Source organism: Paroedura picta, chromosome 13 (genome assembly GCF_049243985.1).
Source record: "Paroedura picta isolate Pp20150507F chromosome 13, Ppicta_v3.0, whole genome shotgun sequence".
Classification (NCBI taxonomy): Eukaryota; Metazoa; Chordata; class Lepidosauria; order Squamata; family Gekkonidae; genus Paroedura; species Paroedura picta.
In genome coordinates this window covers 39,381,524-39,404,128 of record NC_135381.1, presented here as the reverse complement: position 1 = coordinate 39,404,128, position 22,605 = coordinate 39,381,524, and the positions used below count along the sequence as shown (strand labels likewise).

General features: G+C 46.3%; 1 protein-coding gene across 9 annotated transcripts in view; it reads left to right on the top strand.

Annotated features, from left to right (window-relative positions):
* The window catches only part of TENM1 (teneurin transmembrane protein 1), a 534,679-nt gene that overhangs the window by 270,187 nt on the left and 241,887 nt on the right, over nucleotides 1–22,605 (top strand). For 6 of the 9 annotated variants that reach the window (XM_077309374.1, XM_077309375.1, XM_077309376.1 and 3 more), the window contains 2 exons: nucleotides 4,297–4,389; nucleotides 15,828–16,066. In XM_077309374.1, the coding sequence (XP_077165489.1) occupies nucleotides 4,297–4,389; nucleotides 15,828–16,066 (332 nt within the window). The remainder of the gene's footprint in view (nucleotides 1–4,296; nucleotides 4,390–15,827; nucleotides 16,067–22,605) is intronic. The other 3 variants (XM_077309379.1, XM_077309378.1, XM_077309377.1) reach the window with 1 other exon arrangement.

The following is a 22,605-nucleotide window of genomic DNA, read 5'->3' as shown; positions in this document are numbered from 1 at the left end:
TTTAGTTTGAAGCTCTTCCCATATCTTCCTCCTGCAATTTTCTAATGGTGATTCTGGAGGGCTGGAAGCAGGCAACGTGCTTTCACCTGCGGGATCAGAGCTGGGAGGCAGAAGTGATTCTGTGGAGTCAGTTCTCAACTAAGTCCTGGCATAGAATCATAGAGTTGGAAGGAGCCAGCCAGGCCATCTGGTCCAACCCCCTGCTCAAAGCAGGATCAGCCTAAAGCATCCAGGATAAGTATCCATCCAATCATTGCTTAAAGATTGCTAGAGAATGGGAGCTCACCACCTCCTTAGGCAGCCCCTTCCACTGCTGAACTACTCTGTGGATTTCCCCTCCTGATATCTAGATATTGGGCCAATTATTATTATTTTATTATTTTTTCAGCTTAAATCTGTTTCATAAGTATGTTGGGTAAATAAAATTAAGAAGGAAAGACCCAGATCAGTGCCCACCTTTCTAGTTGATACTCAAGGCAGATTACAGAATATAAAACAATGCAGGCAGACAGCATAAGACAGCCAAAAAAGAATGGAATAGGATGAAGAATTTAAAGGACGCAAGCCACAAACTGTCCAAGGCAAGGTGTATTCTTAACAATACGAAAGGTATACAGGAACAAAATAAAAGCCGGTGATAATGGAACACTTAAGATTGTGCCTGCGGAAATTGTTGATGTAATCAATTTAAATCAAAGTCCTTTTGTTTCATAGATTTTATTGTTCTGGATGTGAGGCTGCAGCATTAACTATTCCAAAAATCTCTGCTGTAATAGTCGAATGATGGTTAACAGCCTTATTAACTGGTTTTATAACTCACCATGGAGTTCTTTTTTTGCCCTTTTAAAACCGCATACAGTTCCTGTGGGTCAGAATCCTGGAGTAGAGTAACTTTAGAGGAGAGTAAAGGAGGAGGGGGATTCAAATGAGTCGGGGAAATTGTTTTAAATTTGTTTTGTTTGCTCTGCATTGGCAGACAGGATAAGGAAGCATTCATTTTAATGTAAACAGACACTGTTTATGTTTTGTATTTTGTAGGAGAGATGCTGTGCAGATCATATTGGGAGGACATTGACTTTATAATGCAGAATGCGAGTTTATTTGTAAACATGCTGCAGAATATAGTGAAGTTGCGGAAGGACCGGTCCGGGCACACCAATCGGGGGCAGATTCTGCTAGCCTCCTTTCCCCCAGGCAGGAAGTCCTCCAAAGGAGTTGGGACATCCATGTCCCAACAGGTTCAGAACCAAACGGCCCTTAATGTGAGCTAATGCAAGATGGTGGGCTGGAAAAACCAGATCCATGGCCAGAAGACTGTGTAAATTGTGATTTGAAGTCAGCCTTGAAAGTCCTGAGCAATCTGTTCATGAAATGCTAAAACTTAGAATGTGTTGGGATTGCCACAGATGCAAACTTTCTGTTTTAATTAAACACTACCTTTTCCTGAAAGGAAAAGAAAAAAGAAACAGGCCTAGGGTTCAGGAAGTCTCCACATCTCCCCTCTATTTCCTTGTATTACATTTATTCCATGGTGTGAAGAAGGAAGTCTAAATATGCGGAGAGCTCACAGCCCTCCCATTCACCAGATTGACTTAGTAGACTGCTTACACGGCTATGTGGAGGGAGGAGATAGAGAGGGTTCTCTGAATCCTTCTACGTGTGGGCACTGGGCCTTCACATGTGGAAGAATTATAGCCTAGATGCTCAATCAAAGCTGGCTGCAGTATGCATAGCAATGAATTCTTGCAACATCTCTGTAAATCCATTTGTGAGCAGCATTTGTGAGCAGCCCTTTAGTAGGCAGCAATCTCTGCAGGTTTGGGGGGGGGGAGAGGTAGGTCTCCTGCCATATATGGCTTTTTTCAGCCCCCCGCCTTCCCCACAGCTGCCTTGGAGGGAAGTGGAAGGAAGAGAGGGTGGTCAGGGGGGGGGGACGGAAGAAGATTGACAGACAGGCAAGCCGGTTGGAGGAGGAGGAGGTTATTAGGGGTGGGACAGCTGCCCTGAGTGGGTGTGAAGGAGCACAAGCCATGAGACCAGCTCCTCCTCTAATCCCTTACCAGAAATATTAGGTGGAACAGATGTGACGCTGCACATTGGAGCAATGGTGATGAGACTGCTCTGGCTTTCTAATTTCTTCCAGCAACTCTAGTGTATGCACACAGGTATTTCTTTAGATAGGGAAAGCTGAAGGCAGCAGGAAAAGAAGGCGATCCAACACAAGATGGATTGACTCCTTCAAGGGAGCCACGGCCCTTCCATTTGCAAGACCTGATCAAGGCTGTTACAAAGGGGACATTGGGGAGGTCATTAATCCACAACGTTGCCATAAGACAGAAGTGACTTGATGGCCCTTAACATACACATACCTTTCTCCTTGGGACTCAAGGGGGATCACACTGAGTATGAACAGACAGTGAGATGGAATATTCAATAAGGCCTATTATGCACGGCTGCTGAAATGGCAGCATGGAGAACGCAGAGGAGGAAGAAGCGAAGCAAACCCCCTATGCACGAGACGGAACGCAACGGCAGCAAAACCCAGAGTATCTGATTATGCACACGGCTACGGAGCCGCTTCTGGTTGTGCCCTGGTCCCGGGAAGCTCCACTTTCTTCCGCATCTCGCTAACACGGCTTTTTCGGCGGCATACGTTGACTCTGCGCCCGGTTGCCGCCTGCAGCGTTCATAACTGGTGATTTTAGCTGCTGCCATTCCACCCCGAATGCAGACCTTCCACTCTGTGCATAATGGGCCTTAGTGAGGCAGTTGGATTGGATCCATACAAATCCAAAACCAACCAGCAAAGAGAATCAAAGTATAGTATAGGTATAAATACAACGTACTGAACAATGCAAACATTACATAGTAAGATTCTATTTACACTAACAGAAAGTGCAAACTATACAGAATAGTACGGACCACAATCTCTTGTCAATTATCCAAATAACTTTGTGACCTATTTTGTGCAGTACAATCCTATTACTTGTAGAGAAAAGCCTTCTTCAATTCTGTATGGTTTATGGAGAGCCAAGAGAGTAGGAGCCGTCCTCAGGTAGGCCGTTCTGTAAGGTGGGAGCCACAACAAAGAAAACATGTGTATGGGCAGCTGTTGATTCTATTTGTAGGCTGGCACCTAAAAATATCATACTAATGGATCTAGTCTGCAAGATTTACAGGAACAGTCAGCATCTAGATCAGGGATGGCTAAACCATGGCTCTTCAAATGTCCCAAGGACTACAGTGCTGGCAGGGGCTCATGGGAATTGTAGTCCACAGACATCTGGAGAGCCACAGTTTGGCCAGCCCTGATCTAGATGTACATACGATGTCTCCAGTATTTTAAGAAGAGGTTGTACTCTTCTGGCCTAAGCCATGGATTCCCAACCAGGGGTCTGTGGACCACAGGACCTCCAGAGGCTGTCCACGGCCATTCCCCTCCTGCTGTAATGGACTTGGCCACAAGCTAGGGAACTGGCCACCTCTGTCTCAGTGAGTAGGCCGTGGGTGTAAATATGAAAGGTCAGTTGTGGCATGATATGAGGGCTCTGGGCTCTCTTTTTAGCTCCCGCCCTTCATTCTTGCCTACATGAGATAGAAACACTATAATAGCACTAAAGGCAGGGGGAGGGATGAAAGGAGGGTGAAGGATGATGTTGGCTATGTCACTTCCAGAGGCATAGCCGGGAGGTATAATCAGCTGACATCACTTCTGGGGGTCCTCGAAGCCTCTAAATGTATTTCAGGGGGTCCTCCATGATCACAAGATTAGAAAAGGCTACCCTAACCGAAGCTGCACATTTGAAAACTGTCTCTTTTCGTTATTTTGAGGGAAGACATTGCATCATTATATTCTTCTAAAAATAATATATCTCCACCATGTCTTAGCTGCATTTTATATGCATGTAAAGCCGATTTAATTTCACATCTCTCTGCTTTCAGAGGCTGCTGTAGTTCTATTTTCTGTCCGCAGCTCAGCTGCAAGCCCTCTTTTAAAATCATTCTACAATTATTGCTAGCTATTGATTGCAAAGTGTAACAACTTTAATAATAGATTTCAGCTTAGCATTTTGTTGCTTTTTTTATTCTGCTCTTTTAGAACACAACTGTCAGTATTGCTAATGTTTAAAAAAAAATCCAATAGATTGTTTGTTTAAAAGGAAAACTGGGAATTAAACCATTTTGCAATCTTGTATCCAGAAACTGTTAAAACATTTTAAATGAAAGAAAGACCAAAACAATTTATTATATCCTTTCTCCTTATTCTCAATTGCGGTCCTGATTCTGTTCCCACAGAAGTCAGTGGGAGATTTGCTGGCCCTCGGCTGTGGAATTGCCTTCCACCAGAAATCAGGAGGACCACGTATCTTCCCTTGTGCCAAGTGAAATGTAAGATCCTCTTTTTGCAAAAAGCCTTCCCTCAATAGCATATTAGTTTAGGGGGGGGGGAGAAGATGAGTAAAGGGTGGGAGAGTAAAAGAGCAGTGGGCCATGAGTGGCTATTAGCCATATGCTATAGATGGAGCACTCTGTCTGGGGCAAATTTGTTCTGTATCCTTGGCGCTTGGTGGGCAAGAGTGAGAGGGTCTCCGAAGTTCTGCCCCCCCCCCGGTGGACCTCTGATGGCCCCTGGGTTTTGACCACTGCGTGACACAGTGTTGGGCTGGATGGACCATTGGCCTGATCCAACATGGCTTCTCTTATGTTTTTATAGGAACATGGCAAGTGGTATGGAGAATGTGGAATGAGGGGAATTATTCTCCTTCGCCATAATACTAAAATGTAGGGGCACCCATTGAAGTTGATGGGAAATCACAGACCAAAGAAAGTACTTCTTCACACAGTGCCTCATTCACTTAATGGCTGTGAGTTACAGTGGCAGCGCAGGGCCAAAAATGACATGGTAAAAATTATTGATCTCAATCAGTCTGTTAAAAATATAATATGCATATGCACACAAGTACACTTTATGTCAGGGCTGCATCAAAAGGGAAGTGGGGATTTAATGACTTTGTTTGCTAATTGAAACCAGGTTCTCTGTGCTTTTATTAGTTTTAAAAACAACTATGAAAAATACAATGGGCGCTAGCCATTCCCCATGGCCCTGGCAGCATTGGCAGGGCAGCTGGGAAGGCCCCCCAGAACATAACCCCCCCACCCCAGCTACAGATGTTCCCAGGTGGGCAGGAGCACTCCCGGCAGCTTGGGAAGGCCTTTTTTCACCCTCCCAGGCCACAGGCCGTCCCTGGCAGGCGGGAGTGCGATCGCTGGCTCTGAGAGGCAGCGATGGTGCTGTGGGCCGCTGGGGAAGGGCTCCCCCCCAGGCTCCCCCCACCTGTCCGAGACTAGCGGCCTTCTCCTGGTGCCAGGAAGAGGCTGTTCCTGGGCCCAGGAGAAGGCGCCCTGCTCCCGCGGCCCCCACCCCCAGAGGAAAGGCACCCAGGGTGGGAAAGGAGCAGGGACGCCGTGTTGAAGACGTGGCATCCCTGCTCCATTCCCTAGGGTGAGGAGAAGCCGGGTGGAGGACTCACCGCGTTAGAAGGGCTCCTTCTTCTGCGCAGCGACTCCCTGGGCGGCCCAGGCGAGGCCGGGCCAAGCAGCCAATGGGAAGCTGTGCTTAGCGTGGCTCCCCATTGGCTGCTTGGCCCTGGATTGGTATTCGGAGGGCCCAATCAGGAGCCGCTCATGGCTCCTGATTGGGTCCTCCAAGTTTTTATCCCGGACAGTGCCTGCCCTTTCTCCTCCCTTTTAGCCCTTACCCTTTCATTTCTACCGCTCCACAGGAGCGGTTTACAGATGTCTTTTTCTCCTTCAAAGATGAATAACTGAAGGGTGACGTAATTTATCCCCACACACCCAAGGTCTAACCTGAGGCTGTAAGCTAATGTATTTTATAGACAGATCTATTTCAGGTGTTTGCCATACCTGTTTCTACCCTTAGATTGGTCGAAGAGAGAATTCAACAGACTTTCTGGAGGATACATCTGTCAGTACCCTGAGCTGGGTAGCCCTGGCTAACTTGATCTTAGGTCTCAGAACCTAAGCAGGGTCAGCCCTGGCCAGTAGTTGGATGGGAGTCCCATGGTGTCCTGCACAGAGGCAGACAATGGCAAACCATCTATGCCAGTGGTAGTCAAACTGCGGCCCTCCAGATGTCCATGGACTACAATTCCCAGGAGTCAAGCTGGCAGGGGCTCCTGGGAATTGTAGTCCATGGACATCTGGAGGGCCGCAGTTTGATTGATTACCCCTGATCTATGTTCTTCTTTTATCTTGAAAATCCAGTGGGGTCGCCAATCCAGTGGGGTCGTCATCTTTGACGTGACGGCACTTTCAACCAGCACCAGATCTGTTAGCCATGGTAGCTAAATGAAACCTCCACACGCAGGAGCAGTAGGTCGCTAAATGCTGATTGTTGGGGACCTACCCTAGGAGACCTTTATGTCCTCTGTGAGATTCCCCAAAGCTCCCCCCAGACTGTAGTATAAACAGCATGCAGGGGCTAGATGGAAAGGAGGCTCATATTCTTGATATAAAAGTCTTGATATAACGGCCTAAGCTTCTTGGTGTCAAAATATATTAAAGAATACTCAGATCAGAAGGGGAAGGATCTACTGGAACAGGATCCTTGATGTGATCTTAGTTATTTTATGTAAATGTCACTAATAACTAGTAAAAATAAAAACTGAAACTGGGGATAAGGTACCCGTGATCACTTCTGTTGTTTTCATTTGCCTAGCTTTGCCGTAAACAAGAATCTTTAATCTTAATTCCGCATTAGTATTACTAAAGCAATAACCAACTTAACTAGATACAGATCTACACTCAAATTATAGCCTATAATTCTGTGTTTTCCCCAGGCTAATAGCCTGTCTATAAGACAGGCACCAAATCTATATCTGTGTTCTGGGTTAATTATGTCTTTATTAGGTTTTTAGTCACCGCTCACCCAAACAGTCTTGTGGCAGTTTACAACATTGAAACAATAAAGTTGAAACAACATGAAAAATAATAAATATTAAATATTAACATTAAGATAGTAAAATACACAGCTGTCACCAAACTATGGCTACCCTGCAAAGGCCAACCTAAATAGTTGAGCTTTGCATCCCCTGTGGAAACTAGGTAAGTCCAGTAGGGCACAGGTGTCATCCGATGTCACAGGTGTCACAACGGAGAAGACCTTTCCACTGGTGACAACTAACCAAGCCATCCTTGGGGCAGACACCTGCAAAAAGGCCACAATTACATGGCTGTTAAGGAAACAGAGTAAGTCCTTTCCCTACTTCATATGGGACGAAAAGAAAGCTGCAGTTGTCCAGACACATCTTATACAAGAGATCTGCATCCTGTGACCTGTTCAGATATTCCATCCTCCAAGCCAGATTTGTGCACTTCTTCCCCTGAATGGCAGACCATCATTTGGATCCAAAAGCATAGAATCACAGAATCATAGAATCATAGAGTTGGACTTTAAACCCATTACTGTGTATCCTTTCCTCTGCAGCCAACGGAAACAGCATCCTGCCCTCCTCCAAGTGACAACCTTTCAAATACTTAAAGAGGGCTATCATGTCCCCTCTCAACCTCCCCAAGTCCCTCGACCTATCTTCATAGAGCTTGGTCCCTTGGCCCCTGATCATCCTCGTCGCTCTCCTCTGTACCCTTTCAATTTTATCTACGTCCTTCTTGAAGTGAGGCCTGCAGAACTACACACAGTACTCCAGGTGTGGTCTGACCAGTGCCATATACAATGGGACTATGACATCTTGTGATTTTGATATGATGCCCCTGTTGATACAGCCCAAAATGGCATTAGCCTTTTTTACCACTGCATCACACTGCCTGCTCATGTTTAGCTTACAATCCACAAGTACCCCAAGGTCTCGTTCACACACAGTGTTACCTAGAAGCGTATCCCCCATCCAGTAGGCATGCTTTCCATTTTTCTGACCCAGATGCAGAACTTTACACTTATCTTCATTAAATTGCATCTTGTTCTCATTTTCCCATTTTCCATTGTGTTTAGATTTCATTTAACTCTGTCTCTATCTTCTGGTGTATTTGCCAGTCCTCCCAATTTGGTGTCATCTGCAAACTTGATGAGTAGTCCCTCCACCTCCTCATCTAGATCATTAATAAATATGTTAAAAAGCACCGAGCCCTGAGGTACCCCGCTACTCACCTCCCTCCAGTCTGATGAAACACCATTGACAACAACTCTTTGAGTGCGGTTCTCTAAACAATTCCCTATCCACTTAACTGTCTGAAAATCCAGATTGCAGTCCTTCAATTTATCCATCAGAACATCATGGGGAACCTTGTCAAAAGCTTTACTAAAATCCAAATAAATGACATCAACCGAATTTCCACAATCCAGCAAACCTGTTACTTGGTCAAAAAAGGAAACCAGGTTGGTCTGGCAGGACCTGTTGGAGACAAATCCATGCCGACTTCCTTGGATCACCAAATTTTCCTCCAGATGTTTGCAGATCACTTCCTTTAATATCTGCAGGGGCTAAAAACATAGTTTGACAGCAGTCTAAATACCTAACTAAAGTTTTTTTATTATTATTATTAATTTTAATAATAAAGCTTAATTATCATCATCATTATTGTTGTTGTTGTTATTGTTATTATTATTAATAATAATTAATTAATTAAATGCATTTCCCGCCACTCCCGAGGCAGGCTCGTGGCCGGTTACAAATAAAACCCCAGTAAAATGGACAACAAAATCACAGTAAAACAGAACAACATGGCAGTAATACCTCCAAACTCCCCAACCCCTGTCTCAACCTCTGGATGGATGGAAAGAGGGATCAAGATGACAAGAACTGACTGCTGCCTAAGAGCAGGGGTGGGCCCGCCTATCTTCCTCGCTACCCCAGCCTCAACCAAAGACCTGGCGGAAGAGCTCCATTTTGCAGGCCCTGTAGAACACCGAAAGCTCCTGCGGAGCCCACAGCTCACCCAGAAACTATTTCACCAGGGCCAAGAAGGGCCTGGCCCTGGTCAAGGCCAGGCATGCTTCCCTGGGGCCGGGAACAACCAGTAAGTTGGCACCGACAGAGCATCGATTTTTTAGTGAAAGCTGTAGTTTTGTCTAAGTTGGCCATCATAGCAAAGTACAGTTTTCTCAGCTGAGGGAAGAAGAATCATGAAGGGAGAAGAAGGAGGAAGTTCCCAGGTTCCCACAGCACATCTCTGATACTTCAGACGAAGGAGTCACAGGGAGGGTACCTATTCTAATCGTAATACAGAGTTTATCCAAGTCAGTTCTGCTAGAACTTGATCAGTGCCATGGACCTGGGACTTTTTCAACCAGGAACTAGGAATTCTTTGAACTGGCGCTCTGCCAATCAGGGACAGACTTTCTTGTTATACCGTTGGAGCCACAAGGCAGCAACAAGTTATTTCGATGAAAAGCAGAGAGCTGCACACTGACTCATGCTGATTTCTCAAATGTCGAGGGTTATATCCACTCCAGGATATTGCAGGGAAAAGTTAGGGTCACTCTAGATCAATCATGCTTGTTGCAGAGGGAAAATTTAAATCGGCCAAAATCAAAAAGGAAATCGCACTCAGTGGAGATAGCAGGGATTGAATTGATCTGAGATTGGAATAAAAGCTTTTTGCAGATTCAGCCCAGGTTTAACCTGGAAGAGAAGTGAACATGTGAAGGGTGGGCGCTACTCAAACAAGAGCTATTGCATGCTCAATCCATGACTATCCCAGAAAGACGAAAACACTGCAGGAGCTCTATGAAGCCTATTTGGATGAACAGAGAACTTCAAGAAAGAAAGGGAAATGTTCAGGAAATGGAGAGAAGGACAGAGCTCTAAAGAAGAGTACCTACAGGTTACTAGCTACTGTAGATCAATCATCAGAAAGGCCAAAGCAGAGAGTGAGCTAAGATTGGCCAGGGAAGCCCATTGTAACAAGAAAAGATTTTTCAGTTATGAGAGGAACAAACGTAAAGTAAAGGAGGCAATAGGCCCACTGTTGGGTGCAGATGGACAAACTCTAATGGAGGATGCAGAGAAAGCAGAAAGGCTCAGCACCTATTTTACACCTGTTTTTTCCCCCACAGGTCAAAGGGTTTAGGCACATCTAGAGATGGCAGTAGACAAAGGATAGTGTCTGGGTGGCAGGTTGACATGGACAGAGAGGTAGTCAAGAGGCATTTAGCTGCACTGGATGAGTTCAAATCCCCTGGTCCGGATGAAATGCACCCAAGAGTGCTCAAAGAACTTTCCGGAGAACTTGCAGAACCCTTGTCCATCATCTTCGGGGCCTCTTTAAGGACTGGAGATGTCCTGGAGGACTGGAAGAAAGCAAACGTTATTCCAATCTTTAAGAAAGGGAGGAAGGATGACCCGGGAAACTACAGACCATTGAGTCTGACCTCTACTGTGGGGAAGACAATGGAGCAGATATTAAAGGGAGCGATCTGTATCTGGCTTCATTTTTTATTGTGTAAAGGGAATGGATGGATTCCAGAAATGTGTATTTGCAGTGGAAAATATGTATAGTCTGAAGCATTATTAACTCTTTATAAAAAAAAAAAACCCTGAAAGACTGCCATTAAAATAGTCTCATGGAAGCTTATCTTAATTAACACAGTCACAGCAATAGTGTGCGTTGGATTTGGGAGGATATGAAGGAAAGCCAGAATACATCAACTGCCAACATGCTGCTTGGATGAGTCTACAGCAGTATTATATTCCTCTTTGTCTAAGACATCCTGTCACCCCGAGAGTCTGCTGCATTGAGTTTTTACTCATTCATCAGGGCTGCCCACTGATTAGTTAGTCAATTCGCTGTCTTATTTTCCACCAGTGAATCAACCGAGAGAGTTTATTAGGTGTCTTGTGAATCCAGGCAAGCAGTGCAGTGTTTGCATCAGGCTATCCTCATGCACAAACAATGCCTTAGGTTCCAGAAAGCTTTTATGAAAATTCTCCATTTAAATTTGCTACTGATGAGAATGATCAAATGGGCCCAGCCTTTCTCTGTGAGTTTGGCCCACAACGGCAGAATTAGCAAGACCACCCATGTTTGAGTCCCTTTGGGGCAATGTTTTCCAACTTCTTTACCATTGAGAAACCCCTGAAACATTCTTCAGGCTTTGAGAAATTCCAGAAGTGGCACAATTGTGCAGAATTGTCTGATGTAACCCACCTTGAGTCATTCAAAAGAGGCAGGCAAAAAATAGAACAAGTAAGTAAATAAAGAAATAAAATGGTTGGGAAACAGGGCTCTGTACACACCCACCTGAAGCCCCTCCCTTTCCCACCCCATCCAGGCCTGTCGTTGGCCATTTTTGGAAGGGGAAAATGGGTCAACATGTCCATATATGGTCATTTGTTGTTGTTGTTAGGTGCGAAGTCGTGTCCGACCCATCGCGACCCCATATCACCTGATAAATGTTTAACAAAACTGAAATACAGTATTTGCTGGCATATAAGACTACTTCCCCCCCCTGAAAAACATGCCTCCAAGTGGGGGGGGTCATCTTATACGCCGGGTGCCCTTCAGTTGGGATAGACATAGCTGCTCATAGTGGCCCATAGTACTGTATTTTGAGTGGAAATGTTGGGGGGGGGGGTCGTCTTATACGCCCAGTTGTCTTATACACCGGCAAATACGGTATATATATATATATACAAATTAATTAGCTCCCACCCATTTGGGAAACCCTTTCAGAGTGTAAAGAAGCCCCAGGCTTTCATGAAACCCTGATTGAGAAAGCATGCTCTAGTCCCAGGAGAAACCTGTAGGTTTTAATACAAACTATGTGAGTTTCTAAACAGGTATGTTATTTATCCTATATCGCATATGCACAAAATATATAGAGTTGGATCCAGCCAGTTTTCCTGCTGGTGATAAAACAGGTCCCCTTTGACCACCCTAGAGGCTATTCTCGGGGTCTTGGGACCTGCATGGACAGGAGCTGTAGTAAGAAATGGAAATAGGTGAATCTGAGTGAAAAAGCTGTCACCTTCAAGACCAATTTCAAGGGTGAAGAGTCAACATTTACACCCTGGAAATCCTGTTAGTCTTTAAACTGCTAGTAGACTCAAACTTGGTTCTTTTACTGCAGACCAACACAGCTACTTGCCTGGAAAAAAAGTTGGCCAGATCCAACCTGTATTTTTCATTCCATTAAAGCTTGTAACCCACCTTTTTTGACGTTCCTCTTGCATTTACACAGCATTTCGACATAATGAAAGCTTCGTTCCCCCCCACCCCAGTAAGGGAATAAAATGATGGAAGATTCTGCACTTGGACATATTTGCTAAATGTCAATGGAGTGGGGTCATCAGTTTGGGTGGGCTGGGCCACCACTGTCTGTGATCACCACTCCCCCGCATGGGTGAAGGATCAACATTCTCCCCTCTTGAGTTCCAGTTTTGGGAGAAGAGCATGTCTCATCTTTAATGGCACACTGCATTTGGAGGCATCTGGGGGAGGCAGTGAGACCTTGCTTCTGGGTAGTGTCTGATCGATCCAGTACCAAGCTGGGTTTCACCTCCCACGTATTCCTATGGTCAGTAGTCACCAGAACGAAATGGTATGGCCACTGCTGCTTATCTAGCAACTGTGTTTATAGAGTACAATATTAATAGCACTGTAGCGGAGCAAGAACTAAAAGTGGCAATTCTGACAGAATCTAAATGAGAGCCAGTGTAGTGTAGTAGCTAAGAGTGGCTCCAGACTCTAATCTGGAGAACCAGGTTTGATTCCCCATTCCTCCACATGCAGCTAGTCGGGTGAGCTTGGACCAGTCCCGATTATCTTAGAGCTCTCTCAGTCCCTGCCTCACAGGGTGTCTGTTTTGAGGAGAGGAAAGGAAGTTGATTGTAAGCCACTTGGACCAATTATGCGGGGGAGGTAGGGGGGAGGCTGGGCTAGCGCCAGCATGACAACAGACCAAATTCCCACTTACGCATGATGGCGCCACTGGCCCGTCCCCCTCCTGGCTCTGGCTCGTTTTAGGGCTTCTGATGCCCCACCATCAGGCGGGGGCCTCCTCCTCGGCTGACGGTGTCCCAGTAGGGACGCAAAATGTCCTGTTCGGCTCCTCGGCTGTGGTGCTATGTGAGGAGTAGCTGAAGTTCCATGTGGAATTTTATGCAGCCTTCAACTGACCCAGTAGTTTGCACACTTGGGACCCTCCCCTAGCCGTGCCGCTAAGTAAGCGCTCCTCAGCACCTTTCAGCATTCCACAAATCCATTCTTCATGGAAAAAATTGTTCTCGTAAGTTTAAAAACCTCATCATTTGAAAATGGTAGTATGACTAGTACAGCCGGCCTTTTGAATATTGTTATTTAATGCTTTCACACAATTTCCCCCATTCTTTTCAGTACGTGTAGGGACCTTTTGAATGCTTTTCTTTTTAAATGTTCTGTAGTGAAAAATGCCATGCTGCTGGGAACCTGCAGCCATCCTCCAAAGCTCAAATAGACTTCGTTTCATGCACTCTGAAGGCCACACTACATGGCTCATGATGAGAACTTTGGGTGTGCAATTCGACCATGATGAGCAGCTGTGAGGACTGAACCAGACATGATGACATCTTCAGGTGCACCCCAGGAAAACTGCTGCCACTTAAAAGCCTAGCAGCTGGCCCTTTAAAAATATTGCAAGAAGCGTGGGACAAGGTACCCCCCCCCCCGGCCTCTTTTCAAGTGAATGTGCTTCCCCTCACCCCAGTGGATGTTCTACCGCTTGAAAAGGGAAAGGGGACAGACATCTCATCTCACGCCATTGTCCTCATAGTATTTTAAAATGGCCAACTCTTCGACTTTTAAATGGCTGCAGCGTCCCCAGGATGAACCAAGGGGCATCAATCATCATGTCTAGTTCTTCCCTGCAGAGAAAAGGCAAGAAGAAGAAACAACATCAAATAGTACAGAAGGAAATCCCATATGAGATCAAACCCAAAAGAACCTGAAAGTAAATTCCCCCTGATAAAGCTGCATGTGAAACGCATAGGAGTGGTTCTTTTCTTTGTGTACCATTTTTTTCTTCTTCGTCCTGTCCTGAGACAGGGGCTGCCAGTGTTAAAAGGTAACCTCCTCTATTATTTCTTCCCTCATGCCATCTTTGGAAACTTTTCCCTCATGCCATCTTTGGACATTTTGAAACAGAGGCTAGATAGCCATCTGACGGAGAGGCTGATTCTGTGAAGGGAAAAGGGTGGCAGGTTACAGTAGATGAGCAATTGGGATGTGAGTATCCTGCATAGTGCACCGGGTTGGACTAGATGACCCATGAGGTCCAACTCTATGATTCTATGCCTTTGAAGCCCAAATGGACTGGGGGGGGGGGGAGACCGCTTTATGTTTCAGTGGGGGTGCAAGCAGGCAATTCAGAGAAATGGAACAAAATAACAAGGACCATTCCGCACCCAGTTTAAAAAGTGAAATTCTTACAGTTTGCAAATGCTATATTTTTGGCGTTTTGCATAACATCGTAAACATCCAGCGTTACATCTGCAAACCGGCAGCTACATCCTCCATTTTAAAGCACTTGCAGGGGAATCCACGTAACTGGATTCCCCCTGCCATGTAGTGCTAGCAGGATGAGAGCAGCCAGCAAGACACTAGCACAAGACACATGCATTACCATTAGGTGTGCTTTTGGGGTCTTCCCCCCCCCCCCCACCCGGCAGTGGCGCGGCCTTTCTCCTGGGCCCAGAAGCGTTCCCGCGGCCTCCTCGAAGGCTGGACTCTGAGGCATTGTACAATTTTGAAGTCCCACCTGCAAAACGCTAGGAATAGTTCCAAGCCAGGGGTAGCCAACCTCCAGGTGGGGCCTGGAGAGCTCCTGGAATTACAGCTCACCTCCAGAGTATAAAGATCAGCTCCCCAGACAGAAAGGGCTACCTTGGACAGGGTTGGACAGGAGAAGAAACATTTAAGGCCTCCCACACAGGTTGTTGTTGAATTGAAAGACTTGAGGCCTACTGCACAGGGTTGTTGTGCAGATGAAACAGGAGACAAAAAAAAACAGTTTTGTCTGCAGAATAACGCTGTACAGTGGCCTCAAATCTGCAGAGAGTTGCAAAGAAGAAAGAAACATGGCTTGGCTGTGTCTAACCCCGGCCAGAGCAGAATTTTAAGTAAGAAGGGGCTTTTCTGTGGCCTCCCTGTCAGCCAACTGTTTGGCAGAAGGGGAAAATCCCCCACCCTCAAAAGGAAGGCCCCTCAGACTCCCCTGCTTTGCTCTCTGAAGGAAAACGCCTCCCTCCCCTCAGTCCTTCGCAGCAGGCCTGAAGGGAGGGGGAGTGCACTCTGCAGCCTCCTGCCAGCTCTGTCAGGGTTCTGAGGCAATTTACAGTTGGACATGACAGTTAGGACAGCCTTGGGGCATAAAGATCTGGCGCAGCCTGTCCAAGCCTCTGTTCTCATCCCCCTTGGCAGCCCTGCTGACCTCCTCTCCTTGTGGTGGTCAGGAGCAGACTGGCAGCAATGTCTCCAGATTGTCCCTGGCTGGGCTGACTGGATGGAACTCCGGTCTTTCCTGGTGAGGGCCCAATCGGAAGGTGCTTTGCACCTTCCAATTGGCCCCTCCAATTGTCAGTCCAGGGCCAAGGGGCCAATGGCTCCTGTTTCCTATCCTGGACTCAGCCCACCCCTCTTAGCCTTAGCGAATTATTTATACCACTCCTGGAGCGGTTTACAGATAGCCAACACTATTTCTGTACAGGTAAAGGAGACGCTAAATTTGTTTGTTGCTTCTTTCTTGTGCGGCAGATAATTCCTGGCTCTTTAATTTTTTTACAGCATGCTTCTCTTATCTCTTTTATTTCTTGTAGGCACTTCCTGTTTAAACACGGATCTGGTTCTTCAGCTATCTTCAGTGCGGCCAGTCAGAACTATCCTTTAACTTCCAACACTGTTTACTCGCCACCTCCTAGGCCTCTTCCTAGAAGCACTTTCTCTAGACCGGCTTTCTCTTTTAGCAAACCTTATAGATGCTGCAACTGGAAGTGCACTGCTTTGAGTGCCACAGCAATCACAGTCACTCTGGCACTGCTGCTAGCCTATGTGATTGGTAAGCTTCGTATTTGCTTTTCTTGCTATTCAGCCCTTTCTCTCTTTTTTTCTCTCTCTCTCTCTGTCACTGTCTATTCGTTTTAATGAGGGTTTGAGGGAGTGGTTTAAATAGGGTTGCCTATTCTGGGTAGGGAAATACCAGGTGACTTTGGGGGTGGAGCCGGGAGTGGGTGGGATTTGGGGCGGGAAGTGACCTTAATGGAGAATAATGCTTGGGAGTCCACCCTCCAAAGCAGCCATTTTCTCCAGGATCTCTTTAGTCTGGAGATGAATTATAATCCCCGAGTCTCATTTGGGGATTGGCATACCCAGGTTTAAACATGTAGTATCCAAAAGCTATGGGACAGAAGTTGGTAATGCTATGGGAATTCATAAAAATTTGCAAGATCACAAATCGGGGGCAGATGAGATGCACCAGGCCAAATGCTCCCCGTGTGGGTGCAGGAAGAGGTGGGGCCAACTGCCATGACTAAAACTCCAGCCTGCATCCCAGAACGAAACCTCCAGTGCGTAAACAGTCAGAGAGGTGAACACACACCAATTTCCTCCTCATTCTCCACTTAGTTGAATGGACTCATTCATGGAAGAGATCTGTTGCTTCTGTTCAAGCCAAATTGTGGTTTTCCATTAAGGGCAAATGTCACTTATAAGTGAAGAAGGGGGAGGTGGCCCTAGGTCCCGCAAACACCACTGCAGATGAAAAAAAAGGCATCTGGGCACCACTGACAATTTGTAAGCATTAGGCTAGCCAGACGATGCCAAAAACATCTCAGCTCAGGTGTCAGAAATCTGATCCCTACAGGCCTAAAAGGGATTTTTGATTAGCATGATGTTACCCCAAAATATGGCAGCCTAAAAAACCATTTTTATGTTTTTATTTAGCTGCAGCAAAAGGAAAACAAATGTAAGGGGACTCAAGTACAGAAAGAATCTGTATCCAGAAGAAAGAGTGGCATAGTATTGTATTCCTTTATACCTTGGAGGCTGGCTACAGCCCTGGATCAATGCATCATTCCTCTTCCGCTTACAATCTCTCCAGATCCACCCCTAAAGAATCCAGGGTAACCCAGGAACCCTTATCTCACATAAGGTCGCTGAAGCCAGCGACCGCGGGAAGGGGAAGGGGGTGGGGGGATGGCTTCAGTGTGGCGAAAGGAGCAGGGGAGCAGGGTGCCTTAAATAGGCCAATGCACTCGCACCCCTTCCTCTTTGCGCTGGCCGCCGCCCAGACAGCATCCCGCCCACCCACCCTGTTGTTTGGTTTGTTGTTAATTGTCGCAGCCGCGGGTGATGCACGGTAGAGAGCCTGTTGTCAGGGAGGCCCGTCAGCACATGGGGCTCCCTGAGGTTGGGGGTCTCAATAGGAGACCGGCCAATAACCGGGCGTGGCCTACCCCGCTGGGAGGCCAGGAGCTCGGGGCCAAGTGACCTGGGGACACCAATGAAAGTGGACGCCCTTTGCGTCCCTATGTCATTGCTTCCCAGATGATTCTGAGGCGAAAGGCGTCCCATCCTCCAGGCTGGGAGTGAGGCGTGGAGCCGGTACATATCATGCAGCCAGATGGCTGATAGTGGTCAGGCTCCCTTACCAGCATAAGGCCAACCCTCTGATGGGGTTGTTTTGTTAATAAATGGCTGCAGCCTATTTATATGCCAACCTGGAGTTGTGTCTTCATTGGAACAGTCGCCACCTGCTAGTCAGTTTTCCAGTTTCCCTTAAATTGTGCCACGCTGTCTAGTAACACCTTATGCATTCAGTTTCCCATTTTATTGCACTAAAATCATATTACTAGTAAAAAAAAAAAAAAGCCTGCTACAGTCAGGAATGCAGCGGGTAGTAGTGGGGTAGCGGAGGGGGGAGACGGGAGGGAAGGAGGGAGGGAGGGAGGGAGGATGGAAGGAAGGAAGGATGGATGGAAGGTCCCTGTGGCACAGCTGGGATGGAGCAGACTGAAGGTGAGCTGGGGAGAGGGGGGGACTCACCGCTGTTCTCTCCGGCTTGCCTTCAGCATGCAGCCTCCCAGCTGAGTTGCAGGATCCACGTGGTCCCTGCGGCACGGCTGGGATAGAGCAGACTGAAGGTGAGGTGGGGAGAGTGGGGGGACTCCTCGCTGTTCTCTTTGGCTCGCCTTCAGCATGCATCTCCCCGGGCGCGCAATCGACAGTGTTGAGAAGGAGGCAGCTGCGGCATGCCCCAAGAGGCTGCGAGGCCATGTTCTGTGCGGCTGGGGACTCTTTGCAGGCTCCTGGGAATGCCGTAGCCACTTCCTCCTCAGCAGTGTCAGCTGCATGTCCTACTTGACAGAAATCCCCCTTCCCCATGTTGGTTTCCCATTTGGGCCTGGAGGAGGAAGAATTAAGCCGTTGCCTCTAATAGCTGAAGAATAAATTATTGCATGTTTAGTTTCATAGAATCGTAGAATCATAGAGTTGAAAGGGATTTCATGGGTCATCTAGTTCAATCCCCTGCACTATGCAGGACACTCACAACCCTGTCGCTCATCCACTGTAGCCTCCCACCCCCTTGAGCCTTCACAGAATCAGCCTCTCCGTCAGATGGCTATCCAGTCTCTGTTTAAAAATTTCCAAAGATGGAGAACCCACCACCACCCGAGGAAGCCTGTTCCACTGAGGAACCACTCTAACTGTCAGGAACTTCTTTTGGATGTTTAGACGGAATTTCTTTTGAATTGATTTCATCCCATCGGTTCTGGTCCGTCCCTCCGGGGCAAGACAGAACAACTCTGCTCCATACTCTACAGCAGTGGTCTCCATCCTTTTTATCACCGGGGACCGGTCAACACTTGACAATTTTACTGAGGCCCGGGGGGGGCAGTCTTTTGCCAAGGGATGTCGCTGCCACCTGAGCCCCTGCTCCGCTTGCTTTCCACCCGGCACCACTGACTTCCCGCCGCCCACTGGGGGGCGTTGCAAGCAACAGCTGCACAGCGCCATACAGAGGGGGAGCCCCAGCCATGGCGGCTGCTGGAGAGCAACAAAGGTGAGCAGGGCAGCCCCCAAGGCAGCAGCCAGGGAGGAGGAGGAGGAGGAGGAGCTGCGGCCCAGTACCGACTGATCCACGGACCGATACCAGTCTTCGGACCGGGTATTGGGGACCATTGCTCTACAAGGCTGCCTTTTAAATACTTGTATATGATTATCAGATCCCCTCTCAGTCACCTCCTTTCCCACAGCAACAATGCAAAGGTGTTGTTATTACTAGAATAACATTAACAAAATCAATGTAATTGGGATCCTGAATTGCTCTTAAGAGTCATACCCTGATGTGGCCTTTAGATGTGACATCTCGAGCCAGCCTCCACAGGCAGCTGAGAGACTCCAATTAAGACCCAACTTCCCTTGGTACTTCAAGCAATGTACTGCAAAGTTTCTAGCTGTTCCAGGCAGCTATTCTAAAGTTAACTTACACAGGAGGCAGTGCAGGTCACAGCAGAATTCATGCAGGGTAGTTATTTTTAAATATATATATATGGCAGGAGGAAAGTCTGAACGACATTGGAAAAATATTACATTAATATATATATATATATATATATATATATATATATATATATATATATATATATATATATATATATATATATATATATATATATATATATATATATATATATATATATATATATATATATTGTAATATATATATAATATATATATATATATAATAAATATAATATTGTAATATATATATTGTAAAATAATGTAATATTTTTCCAATGTCGTTCAGACTTTCCTCCTGCCATTTTAATTTGCCTCCCTCCGTTTTTAAAACCTTTTCTTTGTCCGTCTTTAAAGGAAGGTTTGGTCATTCCAGATTGATTCATAATATTGAATTGTACGATGATGTCATTCCAAAAGCATCCTGCTAGCAAAGAGAAGAATAATCAATCATTAACACAATCCTTGCGGCTAAAAATGGTCCCAGGATGAATCAAATGGCAGGTGGAATATGAAAGGCGCAGTAATACCTAGAGTGAAAAGCACCATGCGGTATCCAAACCCACAGGATCCAGTTGCCCAGTCTTGATGCTCTTATTCACCAGCACGTCACTGTGGATTCAACTGGTCTGTTTTTCTGTCTTGCTTTCAAATCGGGTTAATAGGTACTGAATGCAGTCTGTTGGGTTTTTATGTTGAATACAGTCAGGATTATTTCTTTCAAAATCTAGATCCTGCTTTTCTCCCTAAATGAGGCTTTCTCTCCAAACTCACCCCACTTTGAAATAACCTTCCGAATACAGGATGCCTACCTTGACTCTGTCTAAACCTTATCTGGGTTGACTGCTTCCTTCCCACTCTAACTTTTTCTCTTCCCCTTAGACCAGGGGTAGTCAAACTGCGGCCCTCCAGATGTCTGTGGACTACAATTCCCAGGAGCCCCTGCCAGCGAATGTCCACGGACATCTGGAGGGCTGCATTTTGACTACCCTGCCTTAGACACTCCACAGCTTCTCATTGACTGGAGTCTGTATTAAGTTAGATGTACTCTTCAAGTTCAGGGAATGGTGGTGTCTGCTGGAGGGCAGAACTGGAAGTTGGCCATCACACTTGCAGCTGCTCCATGGCTACAGGGAAAGATAATGGCGTCAGGGGAACCCAAATTCCTGGCTTCTGCCATGGCCACTGCCATTGGGCCTTTCTCCAGCTTCCCAGTGGTAAAACACCCAATGCATTTTTTAACAGTGCAGATTTGTCTAGAAACCTAGGGGTTCCTCAAGTTTGCAGAAAAATCTGGGCTCAAACGTGGGCCCAATATGCACAGTTAAATAGCTGCAGATGGGGGCCACATGTAAGAAATAGATAAATAGATGAATAAAGCCCAAGCTATTTTGCAAGGTTCAGGCACGGAATCATGTGAAAACATTGGCTGTCAACTGAGGACTAAAAACCCTTTGGCTCCCCCCAGCCTTATCTCTGGTCACCCCCCAAGCCTTATAATACTCGTAAAATAGAGGAAAGCAATGTCTGGCCATGATGTCTTCACCACTCTTGCCATCCCTGATAGAAAGCCTCTGAACACACCTTTAAACATGCAACAGAAATGTCCAGCAAGATGCTACAGCAGGCCAAGATTAAGATGACCGGATTTTAACATTGGTAAAGCGGGACACCATTGACCGGGGGAGGAGGGGCATTTTTGATTAAAATTTGGTCTATATGGAGCAACAAAACTTTTCGTAGAACGCACAAAACGCAAAAATAGTATTGTAATATATATTTTTTAATTTCAACGTAAGTACAATTTTCCTTTTTAAAAGATTTTTAAGCAGAGGATGAGCCTCTTGTGGCGCAGAGTGGTAAGGCAGCAGACATGCAGTCTGAAGCTGTCTGCCCGTGAGGTTGGGGGTTCAATCCCAGCAGCCGGCTCAAGGTTGACTCAGCCTTCCATCCTTCCGAGGTCGGTAAAATGAGTACCCAGCTTGCTGGGGGGTAAACGGTAATGACTGGGGAAGGCACTGGTAAACCACCCCGTATTGAGTCTGCCATGAAAACGCTAGAGGGCGTCACCCCAAGGGTCAGACATGACTCGGTGCTTGCACAGGGGCTACCTTTACCTTTAACTTACAATTTGCCAGGTGCCCCCAGATGTCCCTCCAAAAGTGGGACAATCTGGTCACCTTAGCCAAGATGTCCCTCCCAGATTTTCCCTCCTTGTTTTTTTCTGTCTTACAGTGGAAATGTAAGCAAGTATATTGTTACTTTTCAATGGTCCAAATGCTAAGAGACATTGCAGCTTCCATTACAAAGTCAAATGCATCCTTACTTGGCCAGATCCAAGAAGCAGAGACCTCTTTTTAATTATCTCAAAGCTAAATTGCCAGGATGCAGCAGTCCGTTGCTTAATAAGAGAGAACACGGGGAGACTTTTAGGCTGTGCAATGCTTCTCATTGCGAATGGCTTACGGTATTATGAGGTTGAGATGGCACTTTTTTTAACAGTGAGATATTCTCACTTAACAGGGTCCCATTCCAATGAAAGAGGAAGGACAGACATCTGGGGGTGTCTACAATTAGAGTTTGCCATGTATGAGTGGAATGCTGGATGCAGTAGATGGCAGTGATTAATGAGGACTGAATCGCTGAGGTTTGAGATCAGCCAATTATGTATGCAAAGCAGCGCTGGAGTTGGCAGAATTGTGCCTGGAATAAGTGGCGATAGTGTATAAATTCTCAAACCGTCAATCATGATGTCAATCAGTATGGAGAGAAATCCTAGAGACAATCTAGTTCAATTCAATTCCATAAACCAGGAAGAATTTGCTGGGCCAAAATCAGATCTTTTATCCAGGCTCTTCATAATAAGAATACTAGTTCTGCATCTTCCTTGAGCTCCATAGTCTGTTGGCCAACCCCCCATCTGGCATCCCTTCTGTGGGGTTTTCAAGAGGTCTTCAGCAATACTTTGCCTACTACTGTGTGGCAACACTGAACTTTGGTGTAGTGGTTAGGAGTGTGGACTTCTAATCTGGTGAGCCAGGTTCGATTCCACGCTCCCCCACATGGAGCCAGCTGCGT